Source organism: Podarcis tiliguerta (assembly GCF_965153285.1).
Source record: "Podarcis tiliguerta genome assembly, chromosome: 3".
In the NCBI taxonomy this organism is placed as follows: Eukaryota; Metazoa; Chordata; class Lepidosauria; order Squamata; family Lacertidae; genus Podarcis; species Podarcis tiliguerta.
The window spans coordinates 81,322,761-81,343,603 of NC_139536.1; the positions used below are offsets into that span (position 1 = coordinate 81,322,761).

A 20,843-nucleotide genomic window follows, 5' to 3' on the forward strand; every position below is an offset into this window, starting at 1 on the left:
GGAAACGTGTAGTGAGGGGGGTGGCGGAAGGAAATGTAGCTTTGATGCTGTTGCGCCAGGCAACAGCACCCCAAACCTAGCTGTCAGGTAAAGGTAAAGGGAGCCCTGACCATTAGGTCCAGTCGTGGCCAACTCTGAGGTTGCAGGGCTCATCTCACTTTATTGGCCAAAGGAGCCGGTGTACAGCATGACTAAGCCACTTCTGGCAAACCAGAGCAGCGCACGGAAACGCCATTTACCTTCCCACCGAAGAGGTACCTATTTATCTACTTGCACTTTGACGTGCTTTCGAACTGCTAGGTTGGCAGGAGCAGGGACTGAGCAACGGGAGCTCACCCCGTTGCGGGGATTCGAACCGCCGACCTTCTGATCGGCCAGTCCTGTGGTTTAGACCACAGGGACACCGGCGTCCCAACCTAGCTGTTAGCAACCCGTTATTGCCAGATGGAAAGGTGAATAGATATGGCAAGATTTCCTGTTGATTGTAATAACAAGAGTGGCCACTAGGGAGGGCTATTGGACAACAAATGGACCTTGCTCCGCTTTTCCCCTCCTACACAGAATTCCGCGCAGAGGAGGGCTAAAGGGAAGCCCTTCTAAACGGTCCCTTGAAAAAAGGAAGCCCATTTCTGGTGCCTGAGTGGGAGCTCTCTGGATGTGGCAGTTCTGGGCAGCTGGGACCTCTCGATCTTGGAAGGGCGGCTTATCTTTCCCTCGGCCAGCAGAGCGCGGTGGGCGCAGCAGATGCAGCAGCAGCTGAAATACTGGAGATAATCTTGAGCCTTAACCCGCGCGGAGCAAAGGACCGACGCCGGCGAGCAGCGCGTACGTGGTTGCTTTGAATGTCCAGGCAGGAGTCGGAAGGATCGGGGAGTCTGCGCCAGGAGACGAGGCTTGCTCGGCCCGGGCTCTCCTCTTTTTGCGTTTCTTCCCCTCTTTCCCCCTCCCGGGTCTCGCCCTGCCCGCTGCACCCCTCTCTCCCGGGTCCGCGAAGAAAGGCGTCTTTTTGGATGCTGCGCCTCCTCGCCTTGGCGCCGCCTGTAGTCCTGCGACGCGGCCCGGCGCTTGGGCGAGGGGCTGGGAATCAGAATAAGGCACACCTGCGCGGGGGCGGAGGCAGGCGCGCCGCGGAGCCTCCGGGGCCACTTTTTCCTGCTCGCCCCGCGCTTCCCGTCTTCTTTCCAAACCCAGGTAAGGGGGGGGGGGCACTGGCTTGGGAGAAGGAGCCTCGCCTGATGCATCGTTGGGACCGATAGAAAGCCCGGGCAGGGTAGGGGTAAACGGGCCTCGTTTCTCCCAGGTGCAAGGGAGGGGTATCTACAGCGTCCTGCGCGACTGGCTTTTGTAGTCGTTTAGCTGTTGAGGGACAGCTTCGGAGTGCCTGGCTGTCCACCTATCCTTTTTCTTCCAGGATCTCTTTCCCTTTCTCGCCCACTTTCCCTTTTCTGTAGCTGGATGCGCGTTGCGGTTCAGGACATCAAGGTGGACTCATTCGGAGGTGTGCGCTGCGCCACCAGAGACATACAGAATTCTTTCGCTTCCCGGGTAGATTCTGGGCACGAGCTTGGCCAAGATGAGTTGCGCCTGTGTCTCACGCAAGGGGATTATTTCAGTTTTTTGGGTAGTGTTGCGAGGATTATAAACACCCCGCCTCCTATGGGATTTAGTGCAAATGCATTGAAAGCGCTTCCATGATTGTTTTGGGGGCGAGGCCATGCGCCTTGCACGTGCATCGAATGTGCTTTAACTATATGGCGTGGAATGGATCTGCCGCTGTGAGGAGCGACACTCTTTGCTGGGCTCTTGCGCTTCTCTGTTTTTAGCCTAAGGAGTGTGAGGAAGATAGACGAGTGCATTTCCCATCTTTCCAGGGCTGAGGCGGCAGACCCGTGTCTGGGCTGCACCAGGTGGAGGCCTAACTGATGGAATGCTTGTCCATCATCAAGTCAATGGATGGCTCCCTGCACACAGAACGCTAGAGGCCCGGGAGAAGTGGTCCAGTGTTCCCCGCTCCCTTGCGCCCTCGTTTTCTAGGAGCAGGGAGCAGGTCTCAGTCAGGCTGAGCCCTCAGCTCGCAGTCTGAAAAAAGCCAGGAGAGCTAGACCTTCAGAGAAGGCACGGGCCGTAGACGAGCTTGTAGATGACTGTTCTGCAGCGTTGTCAAAAAGCATAGCTGTTCACTTTGGTTTTTTCACGGGCCGACGAGGCAATTGCTGGCGCTCCCTCTTCCCGCGCGGTCCTAATCAGGGCTTTTCTACCCCGAAAGCGAAGAGCGGCTGCGTTAAAGGTTCTTCAGTGGAGCAGCCTAACCGCAGGCCGCTGGGTCCTGCCTAGGCGTCCTGTTGGTGGAAATAGGAGGTGGTGGATACAGTCCACTTTCCCCGTTGCCTCGACGGGGATAAATCCTCGGGCACAAGCGGGCGGAAGCCATGGAGTTCCCAAAGCGCCGCTCGACTCGCTTCGGCTCTTCCTTTCTCACCACTTTCCCCTCGCATTGTTCTAGCAGGGAGACACAGTGGCAACCTTTCTGCTCTCTTCAACCTTTCCTTTCAGTGGCACATTGTATATGTCTAGGGATACTTTGGGCAGGGGCCAAACTAGGCTTTATTTCACCCGGGTCAAAGACCCAGTTTCGGCAGCGCTTTCGGCAGCGCACAGGCCGCCCCTCTGGAGGCTTCGCAATGCGGAAGGGTCGTAGCTCAGCGGCAGAGCATCTGTTCTGCAGGACCCAGATTCAATCCCCAGCATTTCCAGGTCGGCCTGGGAAATGTCCCCTGTCGGAACCCACAGAGAGCAGCTGCCAGTTAGTGGACGCAATACTGAACCAGACGGACTGATTCGGTGTGAGGCACCTTTTTTTTGAGGACGAGACTTTTTTGGTTTTTCTAATGCTTTGCTGTGGAAGGAAAGACCCCCTCCCCGAATGGGCTGTAAAAATCGCACGAAGGGCTGTCAAGTAGGAGTAGTAGTAGTAGTAGTGTTTTTATTATTTGTACCCCGCCCATCTGACTGGGTTGCCCAGTGTGCTTTGCTGAGCTGATGACTAGAAGCGCTCTCGGAAGGCTCCCCCCCCCCCAAACTTCCACGAATGTCGGCTTCGCGCAGCTCCTCTCGTCAGGCTCTGTCCCGCCTTTCCCGCCCAAAATCCCGGGCTGCCCGGCCGGCCCACGTGCCGCCGGCGAGCAGAAGCGCGCTCTCCCTCCGAGGAAAGGCGCGGGAGGCGAGGCGCCACATTCCAGGCTCTGAGGAAATGATGGCTGGTCAAACTTGGACGTTGCATTCCTGCTACTCCTTCCTTCTCCTTCCGCCTCAAACTAAACTAAATGAAGATTTAAGGCGGGTGGAAGCCCCGCTCCCTCCCCAGTGGGACTTGCGAGTCGACAGGAATCCAAGTACTTCAGCTGCAGCGCGCCAGTTTCAGCCAAAGAAATGCACTGGGCAGCCGCTTCCTGAGTTGTGTTTGTTTATTTTTTATAGGTGATGACTTCAAGGGTGGGTGAGTGAAGGGCGACCTTGCAGTAGAAGGATTAGTATACACTGGTTAGAAATGGGTGAGCAACGTGTGAAAGAGGGCGGCGTCAAAACTGGAGATGAGAAAACCCCGTGCGTTTTGGTCTCTCCTCAGGGCGTCCCTCAACGTTTAATTTCCCCGCATGAGAACAGCATTCTCCGGGTTCCCACCAAATTTCACACTCGAGTGAGGGTTTTTTCCGCCTCTCTCCCCGATACCAGGGAATGCAATCCTGTGCGCTTGGGACGGCCCGCTCACCAAGTACAGATGACTGCTTTTCACTCAATTTCGCACCCGCGAGTTTGCAGAACTTTTGAATGCCCAAGGAGACTTTGGACTTTCTAGAAAGGCGCGTGTCTTTCCACATCTTTCCTCTTATGGATTCAGGGACATCCCCTCCCCCCCCCCCCGCGCCAGCCTCCCGGGTGCGAGCTAAGCGCCGGAGGTCCCCAGCGGCTGGCTGCTTCTCTGTCCTGGGCTCCCATCCGGCCGCCGCCTCAGCCAGAAGCCACTGCCGCGCGGCGGCTGCTGCTGCTTGGCTCCGGCGCGGAGGAGCCCGGAGAGCAGCGGCTACGTGTGTTCTTGGCTGGGCGGCCGCTGCCCCCTCCCCGCCCCCGCCCCCCGCGCCTGCCTGCCTGCCTCCCCCCTCCTTGCCCCCTCCCCGCGAGCCCTTCCGCGGCGGGGGCTGCGGCTGCGCTCGCGCGGGACTCCTCATGCCTCAGGAATGCGGCGAGGTATGCGCCCCTTTGCAAGCAGGCGAGCGGGCGCTGCTCTCTCTTCCCCTACTAGCGAGGAGAGGGGAGAGGAGAGGAGCGCCTAGCTCATCCCGTGGCAGCCGTCCACCTTTTCCCGCCGCCGTTTCGTAACCGCTTACGAGAGGCGAGCGCGGAGTTGGGAGCAGCCCTCTCTTAAGGAGCGCGCTTGGCGAGAGGCTCTTCCCACTCGGAGAAGGCGAGGCTTGCCGGACGGAGCGACCCCTCGCAGCCCAGCAGCCGCCGCCGCCTCAGCAGCAGCCGCTCCTCTCGACGCCGCCACCGCTCCTGCCTCTGGCCGCGCCCTGCCTCAAGGTGCCCAGGACCTTTTCCCTCCGCTGCTGCCACTGCCTCCTTCCTGAAGCCGGCTCCGTCGCCGCCGCCCTCCCCGCCAGCCCTGCCAGCCCAGGTCTGTGCGCGCGCGGCGGAGAGGGAGCCCTTTCTCGCCTCGTGCCGGCCGAGCCCTTGCAGCAGCAGCCCGCGCGCGAAGGCGCCCCAGGCGAGAGGCGCTGCTGGTGCGCCGGGGCTGGCGGCGCGGGCGAGCCGGAGCGCGCGGGCTCCCTGCGGTGGGAGCGTGGATTTTATAGGGCGCGCGCGCGGGGGGCGATGTCCTCGGATTTGATGGCAGGAGGTCGTCGAGGGTCTCCGGTCAGCTTTCCCCCTAAAGGGCAGATGATTCAGGAGGGAGGGAATCAAAGACGAGCGTGGCATCCGACGGCTTCTCATCAGCTCTTGCTTCTGCAGGTCTGGGCTCTGAAAAGGCTGCACACGCAAATAGTTACTGCTTTGCTGCCTTTTTCTCTCCGTTGGCGATTGCTTAGAATAGTGGCGTTTAAAAAGAAAGGCGCGCATCGTTTGTCCCTTGGGATCTTTAGTTCCTGCGCCCCATTTTTATCAAGCTGAGTGGGAGTTGGGGGTGGGCAAGGAATCCCCCTCGACGTGGGCAAGGGAAATCCCTGGTCGCCACTGCTTCACACTGGCTGGGCGTCGGAAGCTCTTTCTCTGCCTCTCTGTCTCTCTCTCGCCCTCATACCGCGCCTTCTCTGGCTGTGTAACAGCTCCTTATATGTAAGTTTCTCCTTTCCAGTTGGTAGTTTTGTTGTGGGGGCAATCGCTCACGTTTGCAGGTTTGGACTGGAGTTTTTGTGTGTGCAAGATTGCGTTTTGTTTTCATTGTGTGCGAAATGATTCTCTGGCCGGGGATCGACGCTGCTTCTTTTTTCTGCTGCTTCTTTTTTCTCAAGGTCCGGGTGACTGCAAATAAACTGAAATAAATTCAGAGCGGCGGCGTTTCTTGGCTGCTGCCAACTCAAGAAAGGCAGCTCGTAAATTGTGCAGTGGAAAGCAGAGAAAAGTCAGCGAAACTGTTGCTAAGCGATCGGATCAGCGTTTTGGCCAAACTAAAAAGAGAAACGTTTTCGAAGGGTGTTCGTGGTGGGAACTCCAGTCTGGAAGGAGCGGCCGGGGCGGGTTGGGGGCGCTGGGAATATATCTCCTTATAATGCTTTGGCTCCGCTCGGGTTCTTCGGGGGGTGAGTAGCTGCGTTGCTGCTTCTGCCCGGCAGGTGGCGCTGGAAGCTCAGAAAACACACCCCGGACAGAAGCCGCGTCCTCCTTCGAGCTCGCTGCTTTAAATGCCTCCTGGGTGCGCACCGGTCGAGAAGCAGACGCGCTCACGAGTGGAGCGGAGAGCGTGCGCGTGCATGTATGCAGGTAGGCAGCGAGAAGAGCAACGAACAAGATCGCTCACGTTGGCTGGCTGCTACAGAAGCGAGAGATTCTCGGTTGCATTAGCCCCGCGTGTGCGTATATTGGGGGGTGGGGGTATATTTATATATATTTAAAAGCATCCGTTGAGCAGGCGCTTCTGCTGCCTGTGCGCTTCTGTTGAGCGTCAGGTCTCGGGCAGGAACCGGGAAGGTATTGTCGAGTCTTGTCAGTTTCGCAGAGCGATTAAACGTACCTTCTGGCTGTGTGTGTTTAAGAGAACAAAACAAAACATCTCTTTCCATAGCCCAGAAACTATTTCTTCCTCCTGAGCTGTTAATCGCCTAATGATTTACGCCAACTGTTTAGCTTTGTGGTCTGGTCTTGGCAGCGCTATAAGTGATTCAAGTCTATTGCTTAATTACTCGCGCCTTTCCTTCTCGCGGGAATGGGTAAATGAAAAGCTGAAGCTAAAAGTTGCTGTTGGGTATTTCCTCTTTTTTAAAAAATACACCAGATCTCGGATGCTTCGTTTATACGGGTTACAAACGTATCCGCTTCTCATTTTGGGCTATGTAAGAGCCTTTTAGTCTAGACTCGTGTGCGAAAGTTTCAGGGGTTTATACCACTCAACACCCCACCCCCCTTTTTGGCTCCCTTGTATTGCTTCAGAGTGAAGACAAGGATGCTCTGAAAACTCTGCAAGACCATTAAACTTGACTAGATTTGCCTATCAGGACAATGAACTTTGGCTCAAGGCCCAGTAGGAAGGCTACAGTTAAATGCAGAATTAGGCACACTGCCAACCTGATCCTATGGATGGGACTTACTCCCAAGTAAGTGTGCACTGGACTGCAGCATTGATCACTGTGGATTTAGAGTCTGTGCTGGATCTTCCAATCTCCCAGGTCTTAAGCAAGTAGATTTTTTAAAACCACCCATATAGCTTTTTTCCAGAGAGGAAATACAAAAATCTCCTTGATGCTAAAATATATATTTTACTGCTGCTTTTAAACATATATAGTGTGGTAAATGTGTTGTGGGTGCCACCCAGCCTACAATAGATCGATAAATCAAGTATTGACAAGGAAAAGCATCACTTAACTCCCCCATACCCCCCCCCCCAAACACCCTTCTTAGTATACAGTATGTTCTGCTTCAGTGCAAAATTCTGAGTTCTGCAACCGGTATAAATTACACAAATGTAATATTTGCATAGATTTTCTTACTTTGAAAATATGTTTTGCTGGATGCAGGGAAGAGCAATGCAGTGTACCTTGGCTACTAGACATCCTCTTAAGGCTTTCTCTCCCTTCTCCTCAGGAGATTTTATCAGAGCACGGGACCCACAGTTTTGCGTCTGTGTTTTCAGCCAAAACAACACCCCGCCAACCACTTTTTTCTTTTGGTTAAAAGTGAAATCTGAGATTTGTAAAGCTTCTGAATTCCACGCCCTTTGCTGAATTCCGCACATTTCTCTTGCTTGCTTGGAATACACACAGAATGCTCCGTTAACAATAAGTAGGGCTAGTTAATGAGTTCTTTCAGAACTGTTCAAAGGAATAAGTAGAGTTAAGTGGTTTGTAGATTTGCAGCCAACTGCATATTTCTAGACCAAATACATCTTCTGTTGCTCACCTCCATCCTGTGTTTTTAGAGTTCTCTTCCTTTCTCTGCATCTGTGTGAACAAAAAAACCCCTGATCAAGCTGCTGCGTCAGAGGGGTGCTAGACCTAGGCGTTGGGTTTCATTGGTATGTTACATCCCCTTGTGTATAATTTGTTTCAGACCTTACTGCAGGCAGGCGAGGGGGACAGGACCAAGGAGCTGCATATTTGTAGGCAGAGTGTTTTTATTGCAGTTTCCAAATTACCCTAGACTTCTAAAGTCATCCTTAAGTGCTTCAACAGTTACGAAAAAGGAGCCAAATAAAATTCCCAGCTGAATTGGAGCCAGTGAAGGGGAAGGCTGGGAGAGAGATGAAACTTCTGAATTAGCAGTTGCTGGAACTCACGGCTGGCCTTTACATTTGCTCTGGGTCAGGGGTAGGAAGGAGGATACAGATGGAATCCCCCACCACTTCCAAGACCACGGATTTCATGCATCCCAGTTGAAGTGCTTTCGGTTATCTCTCCTATTATTGCTGTGCATGTGTGAAGGGCAAAAAATGCTTCTTGCTCGTGTCTGTTTTTTAGAAAATCTATAGATGACCATGCCAGGAAGTTGCATGCCTGTTTTTCTGGGATATTGGTGTCAGTTGCAATGCACTTCTTTAAAAAAGCAGAAGTTGTGTATGCTTGGGAGGATGTGTCTTCCATTTAATAGCCTCTTTGGTCACTTTCTTTTAACAGGCGTTGCATTTTATAAGCTAGACATTTTTGCCCACACACTTCTGCCTCCCTAAGAATGAATTACCCTCCAGCCATTCTAGTGGGCAAAGTTTTTGAAAGAGAAGGGAAGTGGAAGGGAAAAGGAAAAACAAACAAGCACCAAATCCTGCTTTCAGGCTCCCTTGCCTCCTAAGGATATGCTCCAGCCCTCCTATACCGCTCCCTAAAGGATGCCTGTCTTTCTCAACACTGAGGGCTGCAGAACCTCTACATTTCTCTGGAGATAATTTGTCAGGAGGCTTGGGGTTGTGGTGGGAAAAACCAGAAGTGGGCATGGCCAGAGCCAAAACTGGGTGGGGCCCACCTTTCTCTCCTTTTTGTCTCATTCTTTCTCTTTCTTTCTGATACTTCCTTCTCTCTCTCTCTCTCCATCTTCCTACCACCTACAAGGCTGCCAAAGAGGGACAGGTTGCTCTTGCCAAAAGCCTAAACTTACTACTTAAAGAAGACTTTCTTTCCTCACTCAGTCTGTTTCAGCTTCACTCCATATTTCCCTCCTTCTCTCCTTCCTGGCTCTCCCCACCTGCATGAAATCTGGCCCTTGAGCCATACATTGCTGGTCTCTGATCTGTCCAGGAGTTTTAATCATTCATCATGTAGCTCAGTGGCACACTTTGGGGACTCAAATTTCAGTGGCGCCCTGTGTGACACCAGAATTCAGTGTCCTTTCTCTTCTCAAGCTCCATTCTAAATAATCGTTCTGGGGTCCTCTGCAGCATCCACTGCAGTGCTACTGAGCATCAGTGCCCTGATGCTCCCCAAACTGGTTGTGCTCCCCTAAATCCACCACTGCACAGCTGGAAACCAATTCATGTAACTTTCAGCAGATCTTCTCCCTTCTGCCACTTTCTGGTCACTTCAAATACTTATTTTTACAAAAGACTGCGTGAAATTGACATGGATGATGGTTTTGCACTGCCAGTAGTAGATCAGATGGGATGAACAGGCAAGTTGGAAGGACAGGAATTTTCCCCACCCCACTGCCAATGCAAATTGAAGATATGGCATCCTAATCTAGATGGGAACTGAAGCCTGGGGATAGAGGGGTTACCTACTCCCTCCAGAGCCCTGCTACAGCATGCCAAAGGCCCTTCTAGTCCAACGTCTTGTTTTCACAGTGGCCAACCAGATGTCTATAGGAAGATGGAGGACCCGAGGGCAACAGCACTCTCCTCAATAGTGATTCCCAGAGCTGGTATTCAAAGGCATACATAGCCATCTTGGATTGTTTCCCCTGCCCCCAGTTCTAGTGAAAATTCCCTGCACTTATGGGCATTGATACATAGCTAATATATCTTCTAGTTTGGCTCTAGCTGGCAAGACATTATGGATATTTAAAGGGAACATAGTATGTAGGTGGCAGTGTGCATGAAGCAGGGGGAAACCCCAGCTGATCATTAAAGCACTTTCAAATAGAGATGTGATCCATATCTTATGTATAAAGGTAAAGGGACCCCTGACCATTAGGTCCAGTCGTGGCCAACTCTGGGGTTGCGGCACTCATCTTGCTTTATTGGCCGAGGGAGCCGTTGTACAGCTTCCGGGTCATGTGGCCAGCATGACTAAGCCGCTTCTGGCAAACCAGAGCATCGCACGGAAATGCCGTTTACCTTCCCGCCGGAGTAGTACCTATATATCTACTTGCACTTTGAGGTGTTTTCGAACTGCTAGGTTGGCAGGAGCTGGGACTGAGCAACGGGAGCTCACCCCATCGTGGGGATTCAAACCGCCGACCTTCTGATCGGCAAGTCCTAGGCTCTGTGGTTTAACTCACAGTGCCACCCGCGTCCCATCTTATGTATAACACTGGGTAAAAAAAATAGAGCTAAGAGGGAACAGAGGTGTATAGTAGCTGCTCAGTGCTCAGCAGCTTCCCTTCTGGTGCTATGTGATTTCTTCTCTTCATCCACTTAAACTACTGAAAGAAATGTATGCTGATTCTCTTCCTTCTTTTTCTTCCAATAGATTCATTCATGTGGTTGTGATCCAAACCGACAGCAATGAAGACGAGGCTTCCTGCAGCAGTTGCTGCCTTGTGTGCTCTTCTCCTCTGTGTGACAGAGGCTGAAGGTAAGTCATTCCTTCCTTTATTCCTTGGAAAAAAAGTGATGGTGCAGAATTAAAGAAGGAAACAATTTCTCTCTACGTGTGAGTGCTTCACCAAACCCCCTTTCCTCTCTCTCTCCCCCTCCCTCCGTCCCTTTCCTTCCTTTCTGTGGTTTGTTTACTTCCAGAGAGCAACTCCAGCTGAGTAGCTCCACTCTCCTTCCTCTTCTCTGTTGTCTTCCCAGTGTGCTGTCCACACTGGATGTCTCCTTGCAACCAGAAGCTGGCCTCTGCCCTCCCGTGGCCTCCTTTCCTCTTTCCCTCCCTCCGGGGAGAAGGAGGACACCTGTACAAACTTGAACCTTCTCCTTAATAAGCCAGAGAAACCCTGGAGCGTTCGCACACGCCCTCCTGATGCTTAATTGCTTTGCTTTGTACTGTGAATACATAATAGACACATGAACAGAACCCCCCTTCTCTTCTTAAAAAACAAACCCTTTATAAAATAAAGTACTCCAACAGAATCTGGCTACCTGTGCATCTTTGTCTGAATGGTGGTGGGGCTAAATGGGTGAGGAAGGTGGGAGGTCTTTCCTAATGAGTCAAACATGTGGGGCATTGCACTTGCTCCTGTGTAGGGAGCAATAACCAGATCTCTAGAATTAACATGACATTCCTGCCATTCTTTCTCACACAGAGGAGACTGGCCTCCAGCAAGGCACCTCAAAGCTGGTTTGCTGCCTGGGATAAAGCTATTGCAGGTTTTTCCAAACTTGTAGTCCAGCAACAGCTGGTGACCCAACTCCTGTCATCCCTAGCCAGCAGGACCAATGGTTAGGGATGATGAGAATTGTAATCCGAAAAAAGCTGAAGACCCAAGTTTGGGAAACTCTGGGCTCTTGTTCCCCAGTGCCGGCAATGGCTGTTTACTGCAGGTGCTGCAGAGAATTGATCCCAAGTCTCTTGAGGTCATGCCAAAGTGCCTGGCCAGGCAGCTGCTGGCGCCAGGAACTCAGAAAGCATGCAAATAGTCACACGCAATCTGGTGGCCCGGGAGGGCCTTGGGCATATGAGGGAGGGTGTGTGCATGTCGTTCTGATGTCTCTCTCACACTGCCACCTGAGGCAAGTGGCTCCTTGAGGATAAGGACAGGGCTGGTTGTGGTCCTCACAGTAAGTGCTGTCAGATTAGTAACTTGGAATCTTCATGCCAGAGCCTCAGAGTTCTCAGTCCTGGTTTAGAATGTGTGCTCATAAGGGAGGAAGAAAATCTCTAACCTGGGATTTCCCTTTCTCATCTCAGGCCATGCTGAATGACCCCTGGCATATCCACTGTTCCGGGGGGTGGGACTAACCTCTGGCTCTCCATATGCTGGAAGTCCAGCAACATCTGGAGTGCCATAGGTTCCTCATCCCCATGCTGCCATCACACACAACATCACACATAACATACTTTAAATAGGTGAAGGGTTTTCCCTTCTCTCCTTTCAACCTCTCAGATTATTAGTATTATTATTATTCTTTTTCAGTGGCAACACCAGTGGTGAACAGTCTACCTAAAGCTGGGATAGGGAACTTAGAGCCCTTCAGATTTTGCTGGATTCCCAACTCCCAACAGCCCAAGGTACATGGCCAATGGTCAAAGATGATGGGAGTTGTAATCCAACAACAGCTGGAGTGTAACAGGTTCCCCACCTTTGGCCCAAAGGAAAGGAGAGGTGGGAAAGCCATCTCCCCATGCTTTGCTGCTGTGAAGGAGGGGATATTCAGATCAAACATGTGCACAGCAAACCATTGCTGGCTGGGGAAATAGAAACAGAGCAAAGAAAACCTCTCCTTAATTTATCCATGAACTCATCCATCACATTCTTCCACTCAAAACTCTTCATTGAGATTTGTTAACCACACAATTAGCATTGTACTGGGCAGCACTGAATGCTCATAAATTTTCATACAAGAGTAAAAATGTAGTCTGGTAATTTGTATGGACCCTCTTGAGTCTTACACATACCGGTATATGAGAATTTTTGCATATCTGTTCTTAATCTGCATAGCTGACGAAAAAAACCTATGTACTGTTGCTGCTGCATCCAGAGGGAGGTAGTAGCTAATATTGCCAGCACTGTGGATTTGTGCTGATGGGACTTTTCCAGTATCTTATTCTGTATAGATTGTAATTTGCTGCATCCAGTTTTGGAAGCTTCGAGTCTGTTTAAACTTTGGTATCTCTGTTGTTGACAACTGCACCCTTCTCTCTAGCCTTGCCTTGTCACATCTCGGTGCCATCACCACTATCCAAAACTCTGCTGCTTCTGTTTTCTCCCTCCTATTAGATTCCACCCCCTGCATACACCCTGGGGGCTGGACCTTTCCTTTTCTTCTGTGTTCTTATGCTATGAAGTGCCATGTTCATTGATGATGCTCAAAAAATGACACGAATGAAATTTCCAGGATGCAGCCTCTAGCAATCTATGTGCAGCATATTTATCCTGGCAGTGCCCATAAATAGTGTTTGAAGAAAAAAATACTTTAGGTTAAGAAGAGACTTAGAGTAAACTGCATTTAGGCAATATGTATACAAATCCTGGTGAGGGGCACATGTGGCCTCTCATTGTGGATGTGTTTCAAGACAAGCCTTTGATACACTGGAGCAGATTTCAGACCTTTTGCACGCTCCATTCTTTCTTAATATTCCATGGAGGAGGGTGGTGGTCGTGCTGTGCCACTTCCCCATTGGATCTGTTGCGGGAGGTCCTGCTGGAGACTTCAGCTCCATAACATTATCCTGGCTACATCCGAAGACACAAAGTAAAGGACTACTTGTGGACATGGCACCATGATGCTGTCATGGCATGCAAGAGTACAAACTGAATGCATGCAACTTGGGAGTAGCGTGTGCCACTCTGATGGGATATGCATCAAGTATGTATGAGGGTAACATTTATCTATCTCATTCAAGTTGCTTGGGAGCCTTTGGAAATCTGTGCTGAAGGATAAGATGTGGTTTAACTGAATGTGTCGAAATCCAAACCAACATTCCAATCCATACATGACCTCAAATGTCTGACTTGTACTTATGGTTGGTTCTAACCTAAGGCCACAATTCCCAAATCACTGACCACAGAAGTCATTGAAACTAGTCCAGTATAGGTGGTTTGACCTTTTTTTTTTTTTTTTTTGGCATACAGATCTGAAATGATTACTGCTTTTCAGCTTCTAGCTGGCTCCTGTTTTTATTATAGGTTGCAACAAAACCAAAATATTGGTATCTCATAAAACAACACAGACATTGGTTTTTTTTTGCCCTGCTACAGGCTGGTTTTGAAACAGTTCTTTCCCTCAAAGGAACCCTAGAAACTGTAATTCTTGGTGGGGAGGGACCGTGTCTGTTAAATGGGTATAAAACTGAAAGAAGGTTGCTGTTTTAGATGTATCTCCTAGCAGCCCAAAGCACTGTAATTTGATAAAAACGCGTAAACCCTCCCAGCTAAATCCAGACTGGTTTACTTGTTTCTACAAGGCAGTAATTAATTTTGAAATGTTTTCAGCAGCAGCACCCCCCCCCCATTCTAGAATTACAGTTCTTTCTACCCCCCATGCAGAACCAACGTCTGGGTTATTCAGGCGAGCATGACAATATCCTTCTATGCAGTTCTGTGCCTTTTGGTGCACACTAGGACCTGCAGATGGGGATACTCATCTAGCATTAGAACATCAGCTAATAACACCACTCTCTCCCTCTGAAAGCCACACACAGCGGGGAGGTGAAACTTAAGACGTAAGAAGCAGCTTTTTCTGAGCTCTCTTCTTCCCCATTTGGGACAGTGGGGCAACAATAGGTGCCGTTATCCCCCTCAAATCCAATGATTATCAGTGGGGCGCCTCTGCCAGGGTTTGGTTTCTGTATATTGGAATATTCTTTTTTCCTCCATGAGGGGAGTATTCCACCATGTGAGTTTTCACCTGAAATAATGACTTGGCACTGAACAGACTTTCAGAGAGGTGATAAATTTAAGGTAAGGCTCCATGAGTGGGTCTCTGACTGCTGGCCCTTCCCCCTCCCCACCTCCCCAGATGTCTATGCTTTAGGGGAGCATGTCTAAAGCTATGCTCTTCATGTGTAGGTTGTTTCCTATTTGATTTAGAGCTCTGATCATGTGGAGTATAGAACCAGAAGGTGGAGGCACTTACCTGACTTCCCAGCAGGTGAGTTGCTGCTCCCTACCTGGGGTGGTGGTGGTGGGCAAGATGGTGGTGAGGTTGGGGAAGGGCAGATGGCGCTGGCTGAACCACCAAGGTAGTACATTACCTTTCTTGATGCCTTCCCCTCTTCCTCCTGGTAAGTAGCAGCAACTCACCTGCTGGGGGAATTATAGAACTGCATTGTTGGTTGGGACCCCCCCCCCCATGGTCATTTAGTCACACCCCCTACAGTGCAGGAATACTGCCTATAGGTGTCCCTGGGTGGTTTCGAACCACCAACTTTCTGATTAACAGCCAGAGGCAAGGGCCCATTGCGCTACTGGGGGCATGTTAAGAAGTAAGCCAGTATGCAACTACTTAGCAGCTATATAGCAAATTACCTCTTCCTTATTCCTTAAATATTAAATAAAAACAGACACATACACACACGACATGGGCATAGTCCACTATACATTTCTGTCATGGCTTGGTAGCTTGAGTCTAGCCTTCTTTTAAATATTGCTTTCCTATCTCGTTAGATATTCACAGGGAGTAGCCAGATAGTGTCACCTGTAAAAATGCTGTCTTTTGATTAATTTTTATTGCATTTGATACCCAAACCAATATGAGGAATAGACAACCTCATGAAGGGCTTGTGTTCCTCATCTTAACTAGTCAGCATATGTTTACAATGCTAATAGTTGTGTGAACTTGATCAATATAATGACTACCTATTGCTTATGTTTATTTTTGTGAGAGAAATATGCGGAAAACAATATAAATCATACCCCTGTTCTTGGCTTTACCACAATACTTTCAGTGGTATAGAATAATTTGTGAGATAACTGAACCTGGGAACAAGTGTCCTTGATTTCTGTGGGACTTGTTTCAGAGTAGACACGTGCAGGATTGCATTGTGGGCTCCTTTGTTCAGTGTATTTTATACAGTGGTACAGCTATTTGACTAGAAACAATCACACAGTCAGGAAGGACTCAGAAGACTCTTCACAACGTAATAAAAAAGTAATTAAATTGGCTCATAGAATACTACATTTTATTAGTATATTACTTACTTTCGCTATTTTGAAGTCTGATTTCCTCAGTCATCCATAGTAGTGAAGTTAAAAGACAGGTTTGGATCCAACATATCACTTTATGCATGATGAAGGGCTTGTGCATGTCTAGTGGGCTTCTGAGAAACAGAAGCAGACTACCTATGCCACATCAGAAACTGCTTTAGAAACACCACTCTGTTTCAAAAGTGGCTTGGTATGATGCATAGGGGAATGCTGTTTGAGAAGTAGAAGATCTTTTAGTTGCACAGAAATGGTTGCATGGTACTTTGGATCCTAGCCAGAGGCTGCAAGCCTGCCTTTTTGTGAGAAACCAATAGGTTCTAGATTCATTGACAAGAAGTATTTTTTTTTTAAAAAAAGTGTGCCCTTTGTCCAAATCTAGCAGAAGTATAGATTGCAATCCCATCACACTTCACTTGCAAGTAAGCCCTATTGAGCTTGGTTATTGAACTTTGAATTTCTTTGGAATAAACTCATGTATGATCAAGTTCGGAATAAACTCATGTATGATCCATACTCCTATGGAAGTAAATAATAATTGCGCCGTTGAATTTGCTACAAACAAACAGATGATCTCATATGAGAGTTAAAAGTGATGTTCACACTATATATATATATATATGCCAAGTGCCACATCTGAGTTTTCACGAAGCAAATTACAGTCTTTTGAAATGTTAAAGACTTTTCCCCACAGTTAGTTTTTTCAGTTTATCTGGAATCCGGTCATTTGGATATCATCAAGGTGGGCTGCTGCTGTCCCTCAGCAGTTACAGCCTAAGACCTCTGCTGCTTCAGGTCAATTTACCTTCAAGGTTGGTGGTGCTATTTTTTTCCCATGTACTGATTATTTAAAAAAGAGCATGCTCAGGTCAGTTGTCTCTGCCTTTGCATTAAATTTGTCCTGAGCCATTGCTATGGAAACAATATTTTATAATGGTATTCTTTAAATTGTTGTGCATCCTACTATTAACATCTATTGCATGACTTTGGTACAGTATATAAATGTATGCTTTAAGTTTTGACTGCAGAAGTGTGACTGGCTTAAAGAGAATGAAGAGTCAATTGTACATGCAGATTAATATTCTAATCTCACTGCCTGTGTATGGACAATAGGAAAAATAACATGTATTCTAGTTACTACTATATCTACTACAGCAACAGCACAAAGCCATATTATCCCATTTTCATTGGAAATGACCATATGTTAAAAAACATTCAGTATTTATTCAAGACCTCAAGCTCCCCCAAATATAATTGTATGAAATTTTGTTATGCATTTTTAAAGCTGTGAATCATTTGGAATGCACACCGTTGAAGTGCTTCTGTGGTCAATGGAACTGCAGTGTCATAGGCGATGAGTGAATTATCTCCCTGGAAGTAGTTAACATTTTGTCATTGATTGCTCAGAGGCCCACTTTTCAGTAAGTTGGGGTTTTTTTAATTTAAAAAGGCCAAATTAAGTAAAAATGGACATCTTCCAAGAAAACCACAAGATATGGCTCATTCACAATGCTTGCCAAACAATCTGAGGTATTAAAGGAAAGCACAGCTGAATTTCATCTGCCTTTGTTAGACTTGTTTAAATAGTTATTTATAGAACGCCTACCATGCACTGACAGTGAATCAGTAAAATCCTGCATGACTCAGCATGAACAGTTTAACCACGAGAATATCATTATAAAATATTACTATGAAACGTCTTTGCGTAATGATCCTTGTACATGGAAGCTTCCGTCCATTGTGGGAAGCTAAACCAAAATTAAAAAATTGACTTTTCATATACATACATGCATGATGCTGCAAGATAGCGTATGTAAACTATTCCTTTCTGTACTGTTCCGTTCATCGTCTCATTAGCTCCCACAAATTTATTTGCAGTCATTCGTTTGGATCACTGATGACCTTTTCCTTGTCCTCCCCCCCCCATACATTCTGTAAATAAATGTCTATAAATATACCTTGATGTTGTCTTTCCATAATTAACCATTGTTGTGTAAACGCCATACTGGCATTTTGTGTTAAAATGCCATTCTTTAGTATGGATACACCTGCTGCAAAGGGGACATGATAAAAGATAAACAAAAAGTTTACACCTCAGGAATAGTATAGCAAAGGTGGTGTAAACAGAAAATGTGTGGTTTTTTTTTTAAAAAAGTTATACATAATAGTTCAAATGTGATAGGTAATAATTTCTAATTTGTTAACCCCTTCATTCCCAATTTTATGTATAAGCAGATTCAAGATAAGCCACTCGGGCAGCTTTTTGGAACTGAGGGGTTAAACTCCAAGAACAAATATATGCATATATATATGTGTATGGTATAAATTGAGCTCTGAACCGCTCAAATCTTTACCACATTCCAAAATACATATTTCTCTTTTTCTCTGCCAAGCTTTTATTTTATAAAAAAAGTTTCAAATGTGCAGAGACCATTTTTAAAAAGACCGATAAATTCTTTGATGTCTTATTGAAAGGGATTATTGTGTTAATGTCAAGTGATCTCATGGTGTTGTAAGCAGGTTGTGATTTGGCATGCTTCTACGAATTGCACCCAGCATGTTAAAAACATTCTTTTAATTGTTATGTGAAATGTTTGCATATGTGGTTATTATCTGTGAACTCATTGTACATGTATCCAAATGTGTTTTCTATTGTGCTTGATTTTGCTGGCCATTCTTGAATGACTTGGCAATTCAAGAAACAAATGTTCTGTGCTGTCCTCTGTAATGTGTATTCTCTTTGATGTGTTTTGTCATATTCCATCAGCTTGTATCCTCCCTTTGCCAACAGCATATCCTTATATGTGTTGGAAACAAATTTATGCAAAGACATATCTTAGCAAGCTTTGCTTAACATACATTTTTAAAAAATTTAACAAAATGTTCATTTGTTCAACATTAAAACACACTCTTGCTTGGTGTAAATCTTTTGCAGTTAATCCGCCATCAGACTTGAATTTTAAAATTATAGATGAACATACTGTTCAAATGTCATGGACAAGACCATCTGATGCAATAGAAGGTTACAGGATAACAGTGACACCTGAAGCTGGTAAGTTTTGGTGTTCTAATAAGCTGAAACCTCAAATAATGCAGTCTTGCTCTATTTCATTCATTTTTCCTAGCTGATTTTTTTTTGAGGGGGGGGGGTATGTCCAAATACAATATGAAAATACATACCAGGGACAGCTGTAATTTGTCCTAAATGATGCCTGGTAATCATGTTCAGAATGGTTTCCTGGCAGGTGCACTAATTCTAGAGGGCGGAGGCGTCATCTGCCCTCTTAATATTCCTTAAAGGTAAAGAGACCCTTGACCATTAGGTCCAGTTGTGACTGACTATGGGGTTGCGGCGCTCATCTTGCTTTATTGGCCGAGGGAGCCGTTGTACAGCTTCCGGGTCATGTGGCCAGCATGACTAAGCCGCTTCTGGCGAACCAGAGCAGCACACGGAAACCCCTTTACCTTCCCGCTGGAGCGGTACCTATTGATCTACTTGCACTTTGACGTGCTTTCGAACTGCTAGGAGCAGGGACCGAGCAATGGGAGCTCACCCCATCACGGGGATTCAAACTGCTGACCTTCTGATCGGCAAGTCCTAGGCTCTGTGGTTTAACCCACAGCGCCACCCGCATTCCTTAGCACAAGCCTAAGCCCCCACTAGCGAAATCACCTAGCCAAGTGCAGCATCAAAGGCAGGCTCCTCCTAAGCATGAGAAAAGGGGAGCAGCAGCTACTGAAGCTGTGAGGCGCTGGGCAAGGCCTCCTCCTGATCATGTTCCCACCGTGGCAGCGCCAGTCCCCAGTTTGGGAAACCCTGCTGAATGTGATAGAACGTGGCAGGGGTAACTGCCATTAGAGTAGCTGGGTAGTAGGCAGAAGGGCCATGACAGCTTTGCCTCTATGGCCACACTCTGATATCAGTGCAATTCAGCCACTTTCTGCTGGGCCACTGTACTATGGACATTCTACTATACCTATTTCAGGAAAAGAAGTGACCGTGAAGTTTCTACATTTCTTTCATTGTTAAATAGGTAAAAGCTCTCTTTTATTGTTTTGAATGAAACTTTGCAACTATGACGTGTTTATTGTTCTACATATATTGTGTTGCAGATGGACCTACTAGAGAATTTACCCTAGCACATAGCGCTACCCAAACTTTATTAACAGACCTCACACCTGATACTGAATACGTTGTAACGATAAGTTCATATGATGACAGAGAAGAGAGCATATCTGTCTCTGGACAACTTACAAGTAAGTTTGCATTATTGATTTAGATTTATCCAGAGAGTCACAAAGTCTCCCTCAGGAGGTAGTGGACTCGCCTTCCTTGGAGCTTTTTAAGCAGAGGTTGGATGGCCATCTGTCATCAATGCTTTAGCTGAGATACCTGCATTGCAAGGAGTTAGACTTGATGACCCTTGAGTCCTTCCAGCTCTACAGTTCTATGGTTCTATGACCCTGGTATTATTTGGGCACAGTTTCCTGTCCCCATATGCTTCTGTCATGTAATGAGCAATATTCACCTGAAGCATCCATCATTCCCCCCACCTCCATAATAATATTTCAAAAACCTGAAGGCATGCAAGAAAACTATCACTTGCAATGAGGTTATCAGATAAATGGGGTTATCAGTATGTTGGCTGAACCCACCCTTGCTATGACTTTGCTAGGCTTTCTTCACATGTTGACTTTTGTAGTAAATGTGCCCCCATCTGTTCTGAATTTGAAGGAAAATAATGGGATATGAATCACTGGAGAAGCCCAAATGTTTTTTGGCCCTATTTACACACTCTCCCAGCACATCCTTAGATTCTGACAGTTTATCAGTGATATGGGATACTTCTTAATCCTATGTTATTTTGTTGTTCCAGTTCAAACAGGTGGTTTAGTAACAACAGAAAAGAAAATCGAAGAAGTTCAGTTACAGAGTAAGTGACTTTGCCCATTTAAAAATCACTTAAAATGACATTAGGAACGTGAGACAGTTCTTTCTAAATCAGCACCACCAGTTGCCCATTGAGCTGTGCAAATTCTTCCTTTCCCTTTTCTCAATAGGTATGTCTACTGGACAGGGAAAAGAGTGTTTAGTTGCACCCTGTCCCAATCACTGTATTACAGACACTAGTCTGTACCACTCCTTGTGCTGACTGCTAGGTCTGGTAGCTAAGGAGGAA

General features: G+C 47.5%; 1 protein-coding gene across 22 annotated transcripts in view; it reads left to right on the plus strand.

The window, feature by feature from the left end:
* The first annotated feature begins 579 nt into the window (after positions 1-579).
* The window catches only part of COL12A1 (collagen type XII alpha 1 chain), a 110,875-nt gene continuing 90,611 nt past the window's right edge, over positions 580-20,843 (plus strand). For 3 of the 22 annotated variants that reach the window (XM_083431104.1, XM_083431102.1, XM_083431084.1), the window contains exons 1-5: positions 4,404-4,672; positions 10,326-10,430; positions 18,599-18,715; positions 19,777-19,920; positions 20,541-20,597. In XM_083431104.1, coding sequence (XP_083287230.1) covers positions 10,361-10,430; positions 18,599-18,715; positions 19,777-19,920; positions 20,541-20,597 — 388 coding nt within the window. In that variant the 5' untranslated portion in view covers positions 4,404-4,672; positions 10,326-10,360. Of the gene's footprint in view, positions 826-4,164; positions 4,673-5,666; positions 5,977-10,325; positions 10,431-18,598; positions 18,716-19,776; positions 19,921-20,540; positions 20,598-20,843 lie in introns of those variants that run through there. The other 19 variants (XM_083431094.1, XM_083431090.1, XM_083431086.1 and 16 more) reach the window with 13 other exon arrangements.